A 15010-nucleotide genomic window follows, 5' to 3' on the forward strand; every position below is an offset into this window, starting at 1 on the left:
CACTCTAGTCAGGAACTAACTGCTACTATGGCGCCATGCACCCAATCAAGGAACTCCCCTGTCCTCGTAGATCAACAAGTCAATTGGAGTATGCCCTCATAGGCATAGCCGCAAAAAGTAACTCGTTGAATGTCAAATGCTCACTTGGTTCAGGAAAAACAAGTGCCCTTGTCGATCGCCGAGGCAGAACCGAAATTGAGAGACAATATCTGGGGATGAAAAGAGATTCTCACGGAAACTCGCAATTTATCGCGCTTTTGATTTGCTCCCCGCAAGGCCGATTGTCCCTCGCACACCCGGGGGGATCCACGGCTCACTCCGAAAAGCATAGCTTGCTCCAGATCGCAACACCTTCTCCGCTTGCCATCGACTATACGACCCTGCAGCGGTACTACTATGTCGACAAGGGTGTTAGCGATCAGCATGTCGTATCAACTCCACACCAAAAGGGCATTTCCCCCGCAGATCGGGCCCAAAACCTTCTGCCACTGACATCAGTACTGGAGAAGAACCAATGCAACGCAGTTTGCTTCACATGTGGGGATCATGGACTAGCCCTCGGTCTAATCCAGTAGTCCCCAGTAGCTCTATGGACAGAACGGAGTAGATTCCCGCACGCCTGCAGACATAAAAGGAGTCATGCAGCCTCCTAGGTTCTGGAATTGGGCTCTTCAATCGTCAATTGCTGGCCATCCCCTGTGGAGAGCAAACACCCAGCATGCGTTTCTCAACAGTAGTTTCCGCCCTTTTGCTTTCCAGCACCTCGCTGGCAACACCAGCCCAAGACTTTTCAGCACTGGGCAATGCCTCATCACAGGGGGCTCCTGAGGAACATCCCATAGCTCAGACACCGGCTGCTGCAGCTGCTGCTCAACCAAGCGATAATGCTAGTCAACAACAAAATGTCAATGTCCAGCAGCCAACTGCTCAGCCTAGCCAGCAACCCACGGTCAATGTTCAGCAGCAGCCAACTGCTGAGCCCAGCCAGCAACAAAGTGCCAACGACGAGCAGCAGCCGACTGCGAACGTCGCTCCACAATCGAACGCCGCCCCAGAGCCATCTTCGAGTCCCAATGCCAATCAACAAACGGATGGTGGCCTGCTGTCACACCTGATCCCCACTGGTGTTGCGGAGTCTTCTGCCCAACAGGAATCTAATGCGCCTACTCCGACAGCCTCACCAGCGGAGTCCGAGGGCAGTGCTTCGCCTACCGAACAGTCGACAACCCAGGGATCCGCTACCAAAACTGCCGCTTCCTCTTCAACGTCGTCAGCTGGTAGCCCGTGGGAGAGCCTTATCCCTGATGGAGTTACTGGAAACCCTGGGACAGACCTGGGCAATGGACTCCAGGGTCTCTTGGGTCTCCTGTCTCCAACGTTCCTCAAGGATGTTGAATCATTTTTCCACCATTTTGCCTACCTATTTGACGACCAGACTACGGAACAGACCAAGTCTCTCATTAACATTGGATCCGGCCTTCTTACTCAAGACTTGATCAAGGAATTGAACAGTCTGCTGAGCAACGCCGGCAAGCTGTTGACATCTGACTTCGTTGATGAGATTCAGAAACTGATCAAACAACTTGGTCCTCTTCTGACGGATGACCTGTTCAAGCAGATTTCCACATTATTGAACAATGGAAACGACCTTCTGACCGCTGATTTCGTCAAGGAGGTCAATGCTCTGATCGGAAACGCCAACCAACTACTGACAGCTGAAACTGTTAAGGAGCTGCGGCAACTTATCGATTCCCTTGGTCCTCTCTTGACCCCTGAACTGTTTAAGGAGATCAGCGGCCTCCTTAACAATGCCAATGATTTGTTGACTGCGGACTTTGTCAAGGAGGTCAAGAGTTTGATCTCTGCAGTGGGTCCTCTCTTGACTCCTGAGCTCTTCAAGGAGATCAGCGGCCTCCTTAACAATGCCAATGATTTGTTGACTGCGGACTTTGTCAAGGAGGTCAAGAGTTTGATCTCTGCAGTGGGTCCTCTCTTGACTCCTGAGCTCTTCAAGGAGATCAGCGGCCTCCTTAACAATGCCAACGATCTGTTAACAGCAGACTTTGTCAAGCAGATTAAGAGCTTGATCAACTCGCTCGGTCCTCTACTTACACCTGAACTCTTCAAGGAAATCAGCTCGCTACTGGATAATGCCAACAGCCTACTGACCAAGGACTTCGTCGACACAGTCAAGAATCTGCTCAACGAGGCCGGTCCTCTACTTAAGCCCGAGTTGTTCAAACAGATCAGCTCGCTGCTAGACAACGCCAACAACTTGCTAACCCCATCATTTGTCAACGAGACTACAGGTTTGATTGACACCATCTCTCCTGTGTTGACACCTGACCTGCTCTTGAAGGTCGGTAGCTTGTTGAATAGTGCTGGCAAGCTGCTTACCGATGGATTTGTCGACGAAACCAACACTTTGATTGGCAACGCCAACTCTCTTTTGACAGAGAAGTTTGTCAAGGAGACCAGCGGTTTGATTGACGGCATTGCACCAGTCATCACTCCTGAGCTTCTAGGACTTGTTGGTGGTCTCCTTGCAAATGCCAACTCTCTCTTGACACCGAAGTTTGTCAATGAGACTCAGGGCTTGATTGATGGCATTTCGCCCGTCCTCACACCTGAATTGCTCACGCAAGTCGGCAGTCTTCTTAATAACGCTGGCAAGCTCCTGACGAGCGAGTTCATTGATGAAACGAAGAGCCTGATCGGCAATGTGGCACCTGTCATTACCCCCGACCTGCTGGAGGATGTCGGCTTCCTTCTCGGCAATGCAACGAACCTGCTTACACCCAAGTTCGTCAACGAGACGAGAGATCTCATTGACGATGTCGCGCCTGTTATCACCCCAGAGCTACTCGGCGAAGTTGGTGGCCTTCTCGGCAACGCCAACGATTTGTTGACCAAGAAATTCGTCAACGAAACACAGATTCTGATCGAAGACGCTTCGGAGGTAAGCTAACTCTTAAGCTATGGTGTTGTGACTATTCGCTGACTCTTCGTTTCTAGTTGCTCCCTGTCGTGGTGAAGATCTTGGGCACGCTGTGAAGGATCTGAGCCACAGTTCAAGGGCTTATGATTAACGGACAACGAATTTACTTTTAATAATGCGAGGAAATTATCACGTGTTCTTATGTCGATAAGATTCATGTTTGTGATGCTTTTGGGTGCCAAGATATAGCGGCCCCAATTACAATGATGTGTGATGTTTAATAAGAATCCGTCCATAGCCCAAACTAGAATCCATGAGATGATTCGGTTCGCTTGCAGAAGTACCTTGACGAAAACAAAACACAAGGCTCCGAAGCACGCAATTCGTGTAGAAAATCGATGTCTATCATAGCTGATAGACAATCCGATGGCTTCATTTTTTTCCCTTCCCCTATAGAAATCCACGACTCAGTCCAAAGGCAGTTCTTTATGCCATTGCTGGGTGGTCCTCTTCCAAGCTCTTGGATCAGGTGGTTAAAGTTGAGAGGTGTTGAAGAAGCAAGGTCGATGGGAAGTAGGTGTGGATGGTCGGAAGCCGTAACCCACGATAGACCATTAGCAAAACAATGAACGGTAAATCATACCGAGCCTGAAGCAAGCATCGTGGCGGCCGAAGTCGTCCCAATATGAGGAGAAATAGAACCCCCAAGGTGTTGGGCATGTTCTAATAGCGGTTTCTTGAAAGCAACTTCCCCTGGTTCCCTTTTTCAAGCTGGAATATCTGATACTTTCACTTCTTGGTATTTTGACAAGACTTTCATCTCTGTGTTTCTTTCCTTGATTTTCTTGTCCATCGCTTTCTGGACATCTTCGCGCTTCCTCTCGGCGTCCTCCATCTTCTGTTTTACTTCTCTTGCAGCCTGCTCCTGTGCTCTCAGAGCTGCTTCCGGCGATGTATATTCTTGACGTAGTTGCTCGAGCTGGGCGCGGATGTCTTCAGATTCCGCATCGATCTGAGTGCAAGTGATCGGGTGATATCTGTGCGGCGGCAAGGGCTCCCCGGGGACGCGGACTTCGGGAAGTAGAGGATGTATTGGTGTCGTGCGCTGAGGCGAGCTCAATGGGACCGGGTTGGTAGTTGGGGAAGGCGTGGGCTCTGAGGGTGGTGATAGAGGTTCCTGATTCATTTTTGCGCTTTCAATTGGACTGAAGATGGGCGTGCTATCTGCTGATACTTGTTGAGGCTGTTCAAAGTACTCAAGATGCGCTCGTCCGTGGATTTTACCTCCGCAGCGCCGGGAAGACGTTCAAGGCGGTCAGTTTCTGCAGAACGTATTTCAATAACGCCCGCCTTGGCGCGGAGTGTGGGGAAACCAGAAGCATCGAACTGTCATCTGTGACCGAGAGGAGCCTATACGATATTGGCATAATTGAGGAATAGATGCTAATATAGTGCTCGCTGGACTGAGCCTTGCCAACCATGCAGGCTTTTGGTATGTCCACCCCCTATGTGATGATGCCCTGCCAGCGGAGCATTATCCGTACCCCTATCAGCCGGGACATCATGACCTCATAGGACCCTGAGGCTAACGTATGGATCTCTTAGTTCCAAAGAATCGGAGGGTGAGTCAAGCGACATAGTCTGTTTATTCAAATCATTGACTGTGTTCTCAGCCCAGGTTTGAGCTTGGTTTAAGGGTAAGCTATTCGAGTCCCCCGGTTTTCATAATTCACATCGATACTGATACCACGGCCGCTGAAGATAGTCGATCTGAACAATGTTCCTCTCGTGAATGGCACAGCGTTTGTCAAATGGCGCTTACCTTCGTCAAGCGGCGCCGAAAACCACGGGCACACGGATAAGGCGGTGATCATTGACCACCGGGCATACTGGAACTACGAGAAGACCTTGCAGGTTCGACTTACTATCGACCGGAACCAGAGCTTGCACGATTGTGAACTACAATTTGAAATTATACAGGAGTTTGAATCGGGGGGAGGCGGCGATACCAAGAACTTTTTGGGAAGGATCAGACTCAACCTCGCTGAATATGTGGACAAGAGCGACGATGATGAGGGTATTGTGAGGAGATACTTGATGCAAGACAGCAAAGTAAACAGCACTCTTAAAGTTGGGATAGCAATGCGTCAAGTGGAGGGTGATAGGAATTTCACGACGTGTGTTCATACCCGCCGCCACACATCCTGGTTTGGTGACTGACGTGCGGTAGACCCCCTTTGAAATCGGCCATGGCCTTCGGTGGCATCACAGGCGTCATTTCTTCAGAACAAACCGATCCTGACGATTTGGGTCCACTGCCATCTATTCACATGCAAAGCAGGGAAGCTGCTGACATGCAGGATATGTACCGCCGGACTTTGGCTGCTTCTTGGAACTCTCGCTCGGACGACGTACCTGCGGATAAGCTAGTTGAGGACCTTTTCTCAGGAAGTATTAGCTGGAGCAACGAAGTTCATGGTCTTCAATCGGCCGAGGCTAAGGGAGGTGAACATCTCCCATCTATCGGTGCAGCTACGAAAAATACATCGGCGAATAGACTTTCGCCCAATTTTGAAAGACGACCAAAAAGCTCCTCAAGCAACCAGTTCCGCATTGACGGTAAATTGCCCGAATTTAATTCGAGAGTTGGTCACAGTAGGAAGAGAAGCAGCATTGAACATCAACTTTACGGTACTGCGAAGGGCAATGCTTGGAAGAACCGTAGCAATGACCACGAACTCTCGGAGTTTGATGTTCGGGAGGACCTAAGGAGCTGGGAGATTGGTGTTAAGGAGTGACGGCGGAAATATTTCTCGAGTATTGTGTTTAATCATGTATTTTGTAAATAATACCCATATCTTGTTTTTTTTTTTTTTTTTTATCTACTATCTTTACACTATCGGATCGTGAACATTGAGATCGGAAATCTATCACCGATTAGGAGGTGCCCCATATACAGTGCCAGGTGGGCTATTCCTCTTTCAGACTAGTGTAATTCTAGCATCAATTCTCCAAGCTTGAAAGTTGAGCTTCAACATTCCGTCGGCGAAAATTTACTCACCAAGTGTTATTCTCTTTTTGTGTCCCAGATGCTTTCGCGATCTTCCAAAGGTGTCGCGGGGCTTCTGAGCTGCCCGATACCCCCTTCAAGCAGAAAATGTTCGTCGCCATCGACTCTTCGACTACGCGACGTTTTTGTCCGGTCCCAGCATACGGACGGCGAATCAGAAAATGATAGCACAGAGAGCGCAGATAGCGCAGAAAACATAGAAAGCACAGAAAACACAGAGAGCACGGAATCTCGACCGCGCCGATACAGACGCAGATTCAAACCTCAGACGACGCCAAAGAAAGAATTTGACAAGGTACCGATTAATGTATCTTCCTTGGGAAATCCTGGTGAAGTAGTTGTCGTACCGCCTCCGAAGCGTCGCCGCTTTGCCTGGCTCAAAAATCCGCAATATCGCATCGACCAAGACACGAAAACTGCACTGCCGTTTATGCTGAACGATATAGAGAACGACGACCTCCTCGATAGCGATCTAATTACAGAACGAATCGAAAGTTTCCGCGCACATTATCGGCCGGGAGATAAATTGAGTCCCACCGATTGGGAGAATCTTCGATCAGGTTTCCAGACATCGTTTACAAACCAGCAACTGTCGGACTACATTGAGCAGTTTAAGGCGGAAGACACAGTGCCAGAAGAGGGCTTAATGCTTCATGGAGGAGCAAAACTTGCGGAATGGAGGCCGGGGACTTCGGCATTTTTTGAAACGGAGTCGGCCCCCCAGGCGGGCGCCGCTAAAAGAGTTGCAAAATCGCTAGATCTGAGAGGCAAGTATGTGCTCACTGAGCGGATACTTCGCGACTGCTGGCACCTTGGGCTCATTGGCGAGGTCGGCCAGCTGGATGTTCGTCTTCCCGCCCATTCACTATCGTTATTTCTACACTCCGAGCACTTTTCCTTCGAGGAGCTGGCTGGTCTTCACGATGCGAAGATTGATATCACCCATTCGCTTGGTCTTGTTCGCATCACCGGGAAGCAGCATTCTTGTGAATTCATCCGTGACATCATATACGACGCCACGACCAGGATACGAGAGGAGGATCTTGAACTGTACCCTCCTGGCGCTACTCCGAAAGGCAAGAATCGTGTTTTCACCGCCGATTTCTTGTCATGGATTAGCAAGACTTACGGTGTCTCATTCGACCTGACCACCACTACACCAACTAAGCTGTTTTACCTTGCCGAAAACAAACCGAAAGCGGACAGTGCTCGAAGGACATTGAATTTGGCAATTCACGATGCCACTCAGCCTCCGATACCATTCGGCACTTATATGCCAGCCTCGGAACCTGTCGACACCTACGACATCAATCCCGAACTCAATGTATCATGGTTCGATCGACAGAAGTCATGGTTCCGCTGGGCCGTACCGTCGGCGCAAACAGCCCCGTCGAGCATGTCAGACGCACCATTCTTCAGTAAACACGAAATGCGCCTATCAGACGAACTCCTTAAACTTCTGCGAGCAAGAGCTCGCACTAAACTCGGAAACGCAGAAGCCCACGAGAGCATAACAGCAGCCGTCGGCCGGTGTCTCTTTGAGCACAAACCGTTCGAAGGGAAAGCCATCACCGCCGCCCAACTAGGCAAAATGGCACCTCCACGAACTTTCACAACTGACATCCCCCGAGTAATTCCATTTCTGCACCAGCTCACCGCAGATTACCCAGAGGACGAAGAAATCCAGCCGCACCGTCTCCGCCTAGTCCCATCCGCAATCCACGCCCACATCTTCCCCCAACTTGAGCTCGAAGTCGCCATAGCCCCAGGAGGTTTTGAATACAACGTACAAAACGCCAAAGCGATCCTCTCCCAAAGCAGCGTCGACTACCTCCTCCCCGAAAGCGGCCTCGATCTTCGCTTCACCCGGAAATTAACCCACGACGTACTGGACAGCTTCGGCGAGGACGCCCCCCTGCAACCCCTCCAGGACTCCCTGCAGGATTTCTTCTCCAAAGCCGTGATCTACGAGGGCGAAACTCCTCTCCCGGCCTTTTCGCAGCTCTCCATCCCCAACCATCTCTTGGTTGAGACGGGCGAAGAACGCGATCCCGATGGCTTCACTACGGCGGAGTACATGTATCTGCCCGTCAACGATTTTCGGGGCACCCGTCTCCATCAGTATAACTATGAGGGTCATAGGCTTAATTACTCTTTCTATGAAAGTGGACCTTTTAGTCCTCATCGTACGACGGATATCTTCTTGGATATGGATGTGGATGGCTCGGAGGAACAGTCTCCTTCGGAGAATGGGGACTCACAGGAGCCTGTTCAGCAAGAGTTTGGTTCTTTCTATAAGGCGGCTTGCTCTTTGGCGTTTGAGTTGGATAGATCCGGACGTGTGATGTGAGATGGATGAGGTGAATGCTAAATATATATGTACATTACTTAGATTTTCTTTTTCAGATGGGCCCTCGTTGCCCTTGTTTTAATAATTTTTGAAGAATGTAAATACATTTATACCTCAAGTGTTGGGTTAAATATCATGTAGCATAGTGTGACATCTGGTTATTGTGGTCTCGCAGGAATTTGTGTACATTCCCGTAGGACTGTCCAATCCCAGATAAATGAGAGCATGCTCACATTAATCGGACATATTATGGTCCAAGTCGTGAGGATTAGGGTATAAAGTGCGGCTACCCATGAATTATTTTTCCTGGTAAGTCCGCCTGAGAAACATTAAAAGTATGCAGTTGGTCAGGACATCAGTGGCGGCACAGAACAATCCATCACCCTAATATCACATTACTGTATCTCAATGAACACTGTAAGTGTTGATACTAACCAAGTCGTAAAAGTCGCTGACGCCCTTCCTGAAGCCATTCTCCCATTCCTCAGCAAAGTCCTCATTCAACTTTCCGGTATCAGCAAATCGTTTTCGAATCCATAGCTCCATTGCCCCGATCTTTTCTCCTCCATTCCAACCACCGGTTATAACGTCTTGTGACAATGCACCAAAAAAGTTCAATGCATCCTTGAATCCGAAATCCCAACCAAGGGCATACTGTTGGTACTCACAGGTATCTGATGAGTCGGAGTGTTGTGATAAAGCAGTCTCACGGGACCGCAATCGTTGGGATTCGGCCTGTGCAATTTTAATGATAACTTGTGCTCGGGGAATTGCAAGCCATGAAGGAGACGGTATAGCATCAGCACTGACTTGTCGCTCAAAGTCCCACTCATCACCAGTTATCCGGTGTATTTTGAAGCCCACGAAAGCGGACCCACATGCCTTGGACTCCCACTGTTTGCTCTGTTCTTGACCAAAGGCTTTGGTTAATGTCGGCCTCTCGGACGCATCCACACGGTCCCAGGTTTGTGCATCCAATGCGCAGCTGTATTGTCCAATATAGGCATCTACCGCAGTTCTCTGAGAGCCCACTTTGCCTTGACGAGTTGAAAGTTCGGATAGCTCATTATGGATCCGTGAGATGATATCCCTGGGGTCCATGTGCTGATATGATCCCGTCGTGTAGTACTTGTGGGTATCCACGATAATCGGGCTCCTAGCTACCGGGCTCTCCAGTCGGTTCTTCATCATAGCATAGTCCAACGCATCGGCGAAATTCCCACCATCACTGATGTAGATGGGCAGGGGTGGGTTAATACAGCTTGTGATTTCAAGAACTTCATCATACCATTTCCGAAGATCGCAGGTTTTCCAGTCTGTTTCACTAGATATTTGAACTCCGATCACCCCAAACATCGCATGATACGTAACTTCTTGGACGATAAAAGCGACGCAGTCCGTGGCCATGGTCCAATTGCGCTCACTCGCGCAGAAGTCAGCAATCCCGATCTCACTGTGACTGTTCCGGTCCATACTACCTGGAATGGTCTGAAAATCAATGAGGACCCCGATACCATGGTGATAGCATTTCTCGATGAGACGTTTCAGGATATTCCAGCAATTGACGTACACCTCAGATGGCTCGCCTTCGAAATCCGTACCCGTGCAGAACACTGGCCCAAGGGTAAAAAAGCCTATCGGGATACGTATTGAGTTGCATCGCGCCACATCTTTAAGCCATATGATATCGAAGTCGGTCAGAGCAGTCCGCCAGTGTGCTTCCCATTTTGAGCGGGTTTCTTTGAGTCCGCAAGCCTTGAGCGATCTGTGTGCGTGAAAGTGTATCAGTAACGAAGCCAGCAGAGTAGGGGATCTCCCTATGCGCACTGACCTTTTCACCTCTTCGAGCTCTCTAGAACCTCCGGAGTCACTACTGGATGCGCCATCACTTAGCCAGGGTCCATGGACGAACATAGAGCCTAGGTTGGTCCCATGCTGATATCGGTAGCGAAATATATCCTCCACGGTTGGTGGTGTATAGTTTGGGTCAGTCATGGTCACGCAGCGGCTTCGCAGATGCTTAGCTACTAGGACAAGCCGTTGCTGGGTATTTCAGTTTCAGGAATTTGAGAATGTTGACGCGGAACCAAATAGTAACTAAATCTAAATGCATGGGAAGCAACACTGATACTGTGTTGGGAAAATTCTAAGATGGAACACGGGTGATCAATGGCCGCCAAGGACGTTTGGAACTAGCTGGTATAACTATTGGAAGAGGTAGTCCATCACAGGCAACACGTAGCTTCTGGACTCAGTATCGCAAGATTGGTTGATGTTCCAAGCTGGGAGTACAGAATGGGACGGATTTGGAAAGGGTGGATGTACCAGTGATGTCATCTCTGAATTATGAACACTTTTAGCTTACTAACAGCACAATGCGCATAATTAAGGTTCTTGATTCAATTTATGGATCTTACGTCCTTGAAATTGAATATTGTAGACATACGGAGTACAATGAAAGTGATCAACTGAGAGCCCCAACTACTGTGCAACAACACGCTTGACAGTATCCCGAACCGATTCCAACTTCAACCCCAGCACATCGTTGGCCAAGGTCAGATCCTTGGCATAATTAGCCTGCAGGCCTGGGGTATTACCAAAACAAGTGGCGCGGACCAGATGGAATGCACCACTGAAGTCGCCAGCACCGAGTTTCTTAAATCCTTCACCAACCTGCTCCTCAGTGGCGGTTGCTTTCATGGACCATTTAGCAGCCGTTACTTCTTCCAATGCAGCCACAATCTCGTTCTGGGTGGTTTCGACAGAGGCAATGTAGAGGTACTTGTTACTGGTCTCCTGGGGTTGTTGTAGCACTGAAACCACTGCTTCGCCAAGCTGCTTCTCATTGGTAAGGGTGAAGCTCTGGTTACCGCCGTCCCAGATGGTTGCAGTACGGTTTGCGACGTCAAATCCAAGGAAGCCATTTCCAAGACCCTGTTAAACCGAATGAGTCATATCACTCAGTAGGGAAAGTAGAGAAAACGAGTCACTTACCCAATCGAGCAATCCTGAAGTGGCGATGGCAGTCCACGAAAGGCCATCGGGTTGCTTCGTTTTCAAGTACTCGATGAGCTCCTTCTTCTGGCCAAAGAAGGGTGCCAGTTTCAGGACAGCCTCGTTCTGGCTGTTGGAGGAGAACTCAGAGGGAATAAATCGTTGAACACCAGACCGAATTGCAGCATCGACAATCTTCTTCTGTTCGCCAAATGCCGTGGCACCTACGGCCGAGATGACGGCGTCTTGGCCATTGAAGACAGCCTCAAGGTCGGCATCTGAGAAATCGCTCTTGCAAACAGTGATACCGGCCGGGAAGCTAGCGTTACTTTCCTTGCGAGACAAGACGGTAATGTGAAAGCTGGAAGATGCAACAAGGCCATCAAGGATGATCTTGCCGATATCGCCGCTAGCCTAATTAGAGGTGTGAGTTTGGTGGTGAAATGCGAAAGAAGGGATTGTACATACACCAATAAGAACAATGTTCTTGTATCCGTTCATCACAGAATATGAATGAAGAACTAAGCTTTAGAGCAAGTAGATAACTTCAGATTGAGAGGTATCACCGGCAGTTTGCGGCGATGTCTCTGCTTTGTGTAGTGGAACAGCTGAAGACGTGACGAGGAGGCATCTTTATATGCACGAGGATGAACACTCCGGTGAGGTATTTACTTTTCTATAGAGGATGGTCAGTATAGGATCAGTAACAATGTCAGTTCTTGCGATGACAAATGGATGTGACGCTTACATGCGGACTTGTCCTCCGTTCCTCCGCCGTAGCCAATCGGAGCAGCTCCCTTCTAGACCTCCGCCATCGTGGATTCATAGTCAGGTCCGCTTGCTCCGTTAGTAGTACTGTAGTACTTCCCTTACTCAACCCACTCAGCTTCAACAAGCAGCAGCAATCCATGCCCCGCCGGGTGATTACGTCGGGACGGTCTTGTCTTGAGTGCCGCCGGCGCAAGATCAAGTGCGACCGATCCTTGCCCTGTGCATACTGCGTCCGGACGCATATTCACTGCACATACCCCCAGCCCAAAACAGGACAAGATGCCGATCATTCCGTGGACAGTAACCTTGTGGGCAGGGTGGAAAGCATTGAATGCAAGTTTCAGTCCCTAGAAAGAAGTCTAGCCCAGATCAAACAACTCTTGCATACGAATCCTCCACTGTCCGGTCAGGAACAAAATCAGTTGAGACCTGTAAGCTTGTCTTTCACTATTCAAAGTGAACAGTAGAAAGACCATAATGAGTAAGCCAGTTACTAAGACAGTAGTAGGAAATTGAACAGGATAGGTGTAGCTCCGGCTGCTCTGGTGTTTCCCATGCTGCTTCACGCAATGATGGACAACTCTGGCAGTCTTTCCCTTTGAGGCCGGACCCTTCGCCAGCGTTGGAAAACCTTCATCCTTCTCCACCTGTAATCGCGTTCATCTGGCAGACCTACCTGGATGTGGTAGATCCCGTGCTAAAAATTTTCCATGTCCCGACCGTGCAAAGGCAGGTTATGAGTGTCATTCGAGGCCGATCTAACCTCGAGGCTCCCACAGAATGCTTGATCTTTGCAATTTATTACTCAACCGTAGTGACCATGTCGGCGGTTGAATGTCGTGGGGAGTTTGATGAGGATAAAGCTGAACTAGTGACGCGGTATGTATGTTTCTCATGGGAAAACGCCTTCGCTGACTGGGTAAGGTATCGAACGGGCGTCGAGCAGGCTCTTTCGCGCGCGAACTTCCTCAGGTCTCTGGATTTGACAGTCCTGCAGGCATTTACTCTTTATCTGGTAGTTATACACCTATGTTTGGAACAAAACGGGACCTAATAATTTTCTTTCTAGATCTGCGGCAGAAAGGACGAGAATGGGCCCGACGTATGCACGCTTATAGGCGTTGCCATTGGAACTGCCATGAAGATTGGTCTCCATTGTGACGGAGCTGATCTAGGTCTGTCTCCTTTCGAGATAGAAATGCGTCGCCGTCTCTGGTGGCAGATCTGCATTTTGGACGTCCGAACGGCGGAGGATCATGGCTCTGAACCAACCATACTCGAAGCAGCCTTCAATGCCGAATTGCCTTTGAATATCAACGACACTAGCCTGCAACCGGACATGAGCGAGCTGCCTCAAGTTCAACCTGGAAAGACCGAGATGACCTTTACGCTGGTCCGGTTTGAAGTGAGCCATTTTGTGCGAAGAGTGACATTCTCAGACAGGTTTTGCCGCACTAACTCATACCCAATCTTGAGTGAGGCAAAGAAGTGTGAAGCAATAGAGCAATTCAAGGAGCGTGTAGAGAAACAATACTTATCATATTGCGACAAAGAAGTTCCACTTGACTTTATCACCGCTACTTCCACTCGTCTGATTTTGGTAAAATTGAAATTGGCAGTATGCAAGCTACGGAAGGATCAGGCTCCGGGCATGCTTATGCAGACGATTTACCGGAGGACTTGTGAAGAAGTCCTGCAGCACGCTCAAACACTGCGAAATTATGAGAAGGGCAAAAGATGGCTCTGGCTGTTTCAGACCTATGTCGAATGGGATTCACTGGCTTATCTCCTTCTCCATATCTGTACAGCACCTCCGGAGGAGCTGTCTGATGCGACGTGGAAAATTGTCGACGAGATCTACCACCACTGGAAATGTGAATCAGGTATCTATCGGGATCGCCGCTGGAGACTTATTGAAGAGCTTCGGTTCCAAGCTTTGAGCGCACGAGCTACGAAGCAGAAAATCCCTCAATTGCCACGGGCGACGCAACCGGGTCATCACACAACACCTGAACAATATGATCTTGGACCTGCGGCCAGACTACACAAAGACCCGTCCGCCAGAGCCCATCGAACAACAGATACCGGGATCGATCAGCCATCTAACGCGGAAGCTGCTGCTTACGTACATCCATCGCAGGTGGCAGGGTTTCAGACAACAGAGTCCAATCCTACTGTTGATCAACCCTTCCCCATGGGGACACTCATCAGCGCGGCGACTGCGACATCTGTAACTCAACCCGTAGATGAGGCAATGTCGAGTGCTGCTGAGTTGCCGAGTGGGGGTACTGGCTGCGAGTGGAGCGCAGCGCTATTCGAGGTGTTTTGGGATCTCACTGGATCTGGACAAGGTGCCTCTGTATCGTGGCTGTAACTATCTCGTTTTAGGTCACTTGACAGTGCGTACATGTTTTGAAGTGATGCGAAGCAAGGGCATTTCGAATGTCCATCCCTTGGAGGTATAAGTTTTGAGCTGCTCTTTCGTAATCTTTAGTTATGATACACCGAAAGGAGGAGATTCGTCGCAAACAAATACAAAATATTTGTCCATCTCGGCAATTCCCCGATAACAAAACAAAGAAAAATAAAAAGAAGAAAGCAATACGGTGTGTCAGTAGACCGTGTAAAGGATGGATCTATAGAGAGTGGTCTAAATTTAACACAAGGGATGACGGGGGCTAATTTATATTGATTAAGGTTAGGCCTTGACGTAAAAGGTCACTAGGCGAGGGGCTCCGCATTTTCGAGTCCCAAATCCGTCCCGTTGGCCCAAATTGAATTGTCACTTTCCCAAGGGTCCACGCAAGTTCGTGCCAAAACCCTACCTTTCCTTGGTTTCCACCTTCTTTTCTGACTTCATTTAACTCTCTCCGGGCCAAAAGCGACT

General features: G+C 49.3%; 7 protein-coding genes across 7 annotated transcripts; 4 read left to right on the forward strand and 3 right to left on the reverse strand.

The window, feature by feature from the left end:
* Positions 1-718: 718 nt before the first annotated feature.
* On the forward strand, positions 719-3054 carry AO090009000369 (uncharacterized protein; the record flags this gene model as incomplete). Its single annotated transcript, XM_001816788.3, has 2 exons — positions 719-2959; positions 3016-3054. 2 exons carry the CDS (start codon positions 719-721, stop codon positions 3052-3054), a joined length of 2280 nt encoding a protein of 759 aa, XP_001816840.1.
* Positions 3055-3704: 650 nt separating this feature from the next.
* Positions 3705-4124, reverse strand: AO090009000370 (uncharacterized protein; the record flags this gene model as incomplete). The annotated part of the gene is made up of 1 exon (XM_001816789.3): positions 3705-4124. One exon carries the CDS (start codon positions 4122-4124, stop codon positions 3705-3707), a length of 420 nt encoding a protein of 139 aa, XP_001816841.3.
* A 1063-nt stretch (positions 4125-5187) lies between these two features.
* AO090009000371 (uncharacterized protein) lies at positions 5188-5707 on the forward strand (the record flags this gene model as incomplete). Its single annotated transcript, XM_023234962.1, has 2 exons — positions 5188-5557; positions 5664-5707. 2 exons carry the CDS (start codon positions 5188-5190, stop codon positions 5705-5707), a joined length of 414 nt encoding a protein of 137 aa, XP_023088631.1.
* Positions 5708-6027: 320 nt separating this feature from the next.
* AO090009000372 (putative respiratory complex assembly protein Rmp1) lies at positions 6028-8358 on the forward strand (the record flags this gene model as incomplete). The annotated part of the gene is made up of 1 exon (XM_001816791.3): positions 6028-8358. The coding sequence occupies one exon, from the start codon at positions 6028-6030 to the stop codon at positions 8356-8358; it is 2331 nt and encodes a 776-aa protein (XP_001816843.1).
* Positions 8359-8644: 286 nt separating this feature from the next.
* On the reverse strand, positions 8645-10353 carry AO090009000373 (uncharacterized protein; the record flags this gene model as incomplete). The annotated part of the gene is made up of 2 exons (XM_023234974.1): positions 8645-8677; positions 8794-10353. The coding sequence occupies 2 exons, from the start codon at positions 10351-10353 to the stop codon at positions 8645-8647; spliced, it is 1593 nt and encodes a 530-aa protein (XP_023088632.1).
* A 486-nt stretch (positions 10354-10839) lies between these two features.
* On the reverse strand, positions 10840-11853 carry AO090009000374 (aromatic alcohol reductase; the record flags this gene model as incomplete). The annotated part of the gene is made up of 3 exons (XM_001816793.1): positions 10840-11292; positions 11353-11766; positions 11821-11853. 3 exons carry the CDS (start codon positions 11851-11853, stop codon positions 10840-10842), a joined length of 900 nt encoding a protein of 299 aa, XP_001816845.1.
* Positions 11854-13261: 1408 nt separating this feature from the next.
* Positions 13262-14497, forward strand: AO090009000375 (uncharacterized protein; the record flags this gene model as incomplete). Its single annotated transcript, XM_001816794.3, has 1 exon — positions 13262-14497. The coding sequence occupies one exon, from the start codon at positions 13262-13264 to the stop codon at positions 14495-14497; it is 1236 nt and encodes a 411-aa protein (XP_001816846.3).
* Between the last annotated feature and the right edge of the window lie 513 nt (positions 14498-15010).

The sequence above is a fragment of the Aspergillus oryzae genome, chromosome 1 (assembly GCF_000184455.2).
Source record: "Aspergillus oryzae RIB40 DNA, chromosome 1".
Taxonomy (NCBI): domain Eukaryota; kingdom Fungi; phylum Ascomycota; class Eurotiomycetes; order Eurotiales; family Aspergillaceae; genus Aspergillus; species Aspergillus oryzae.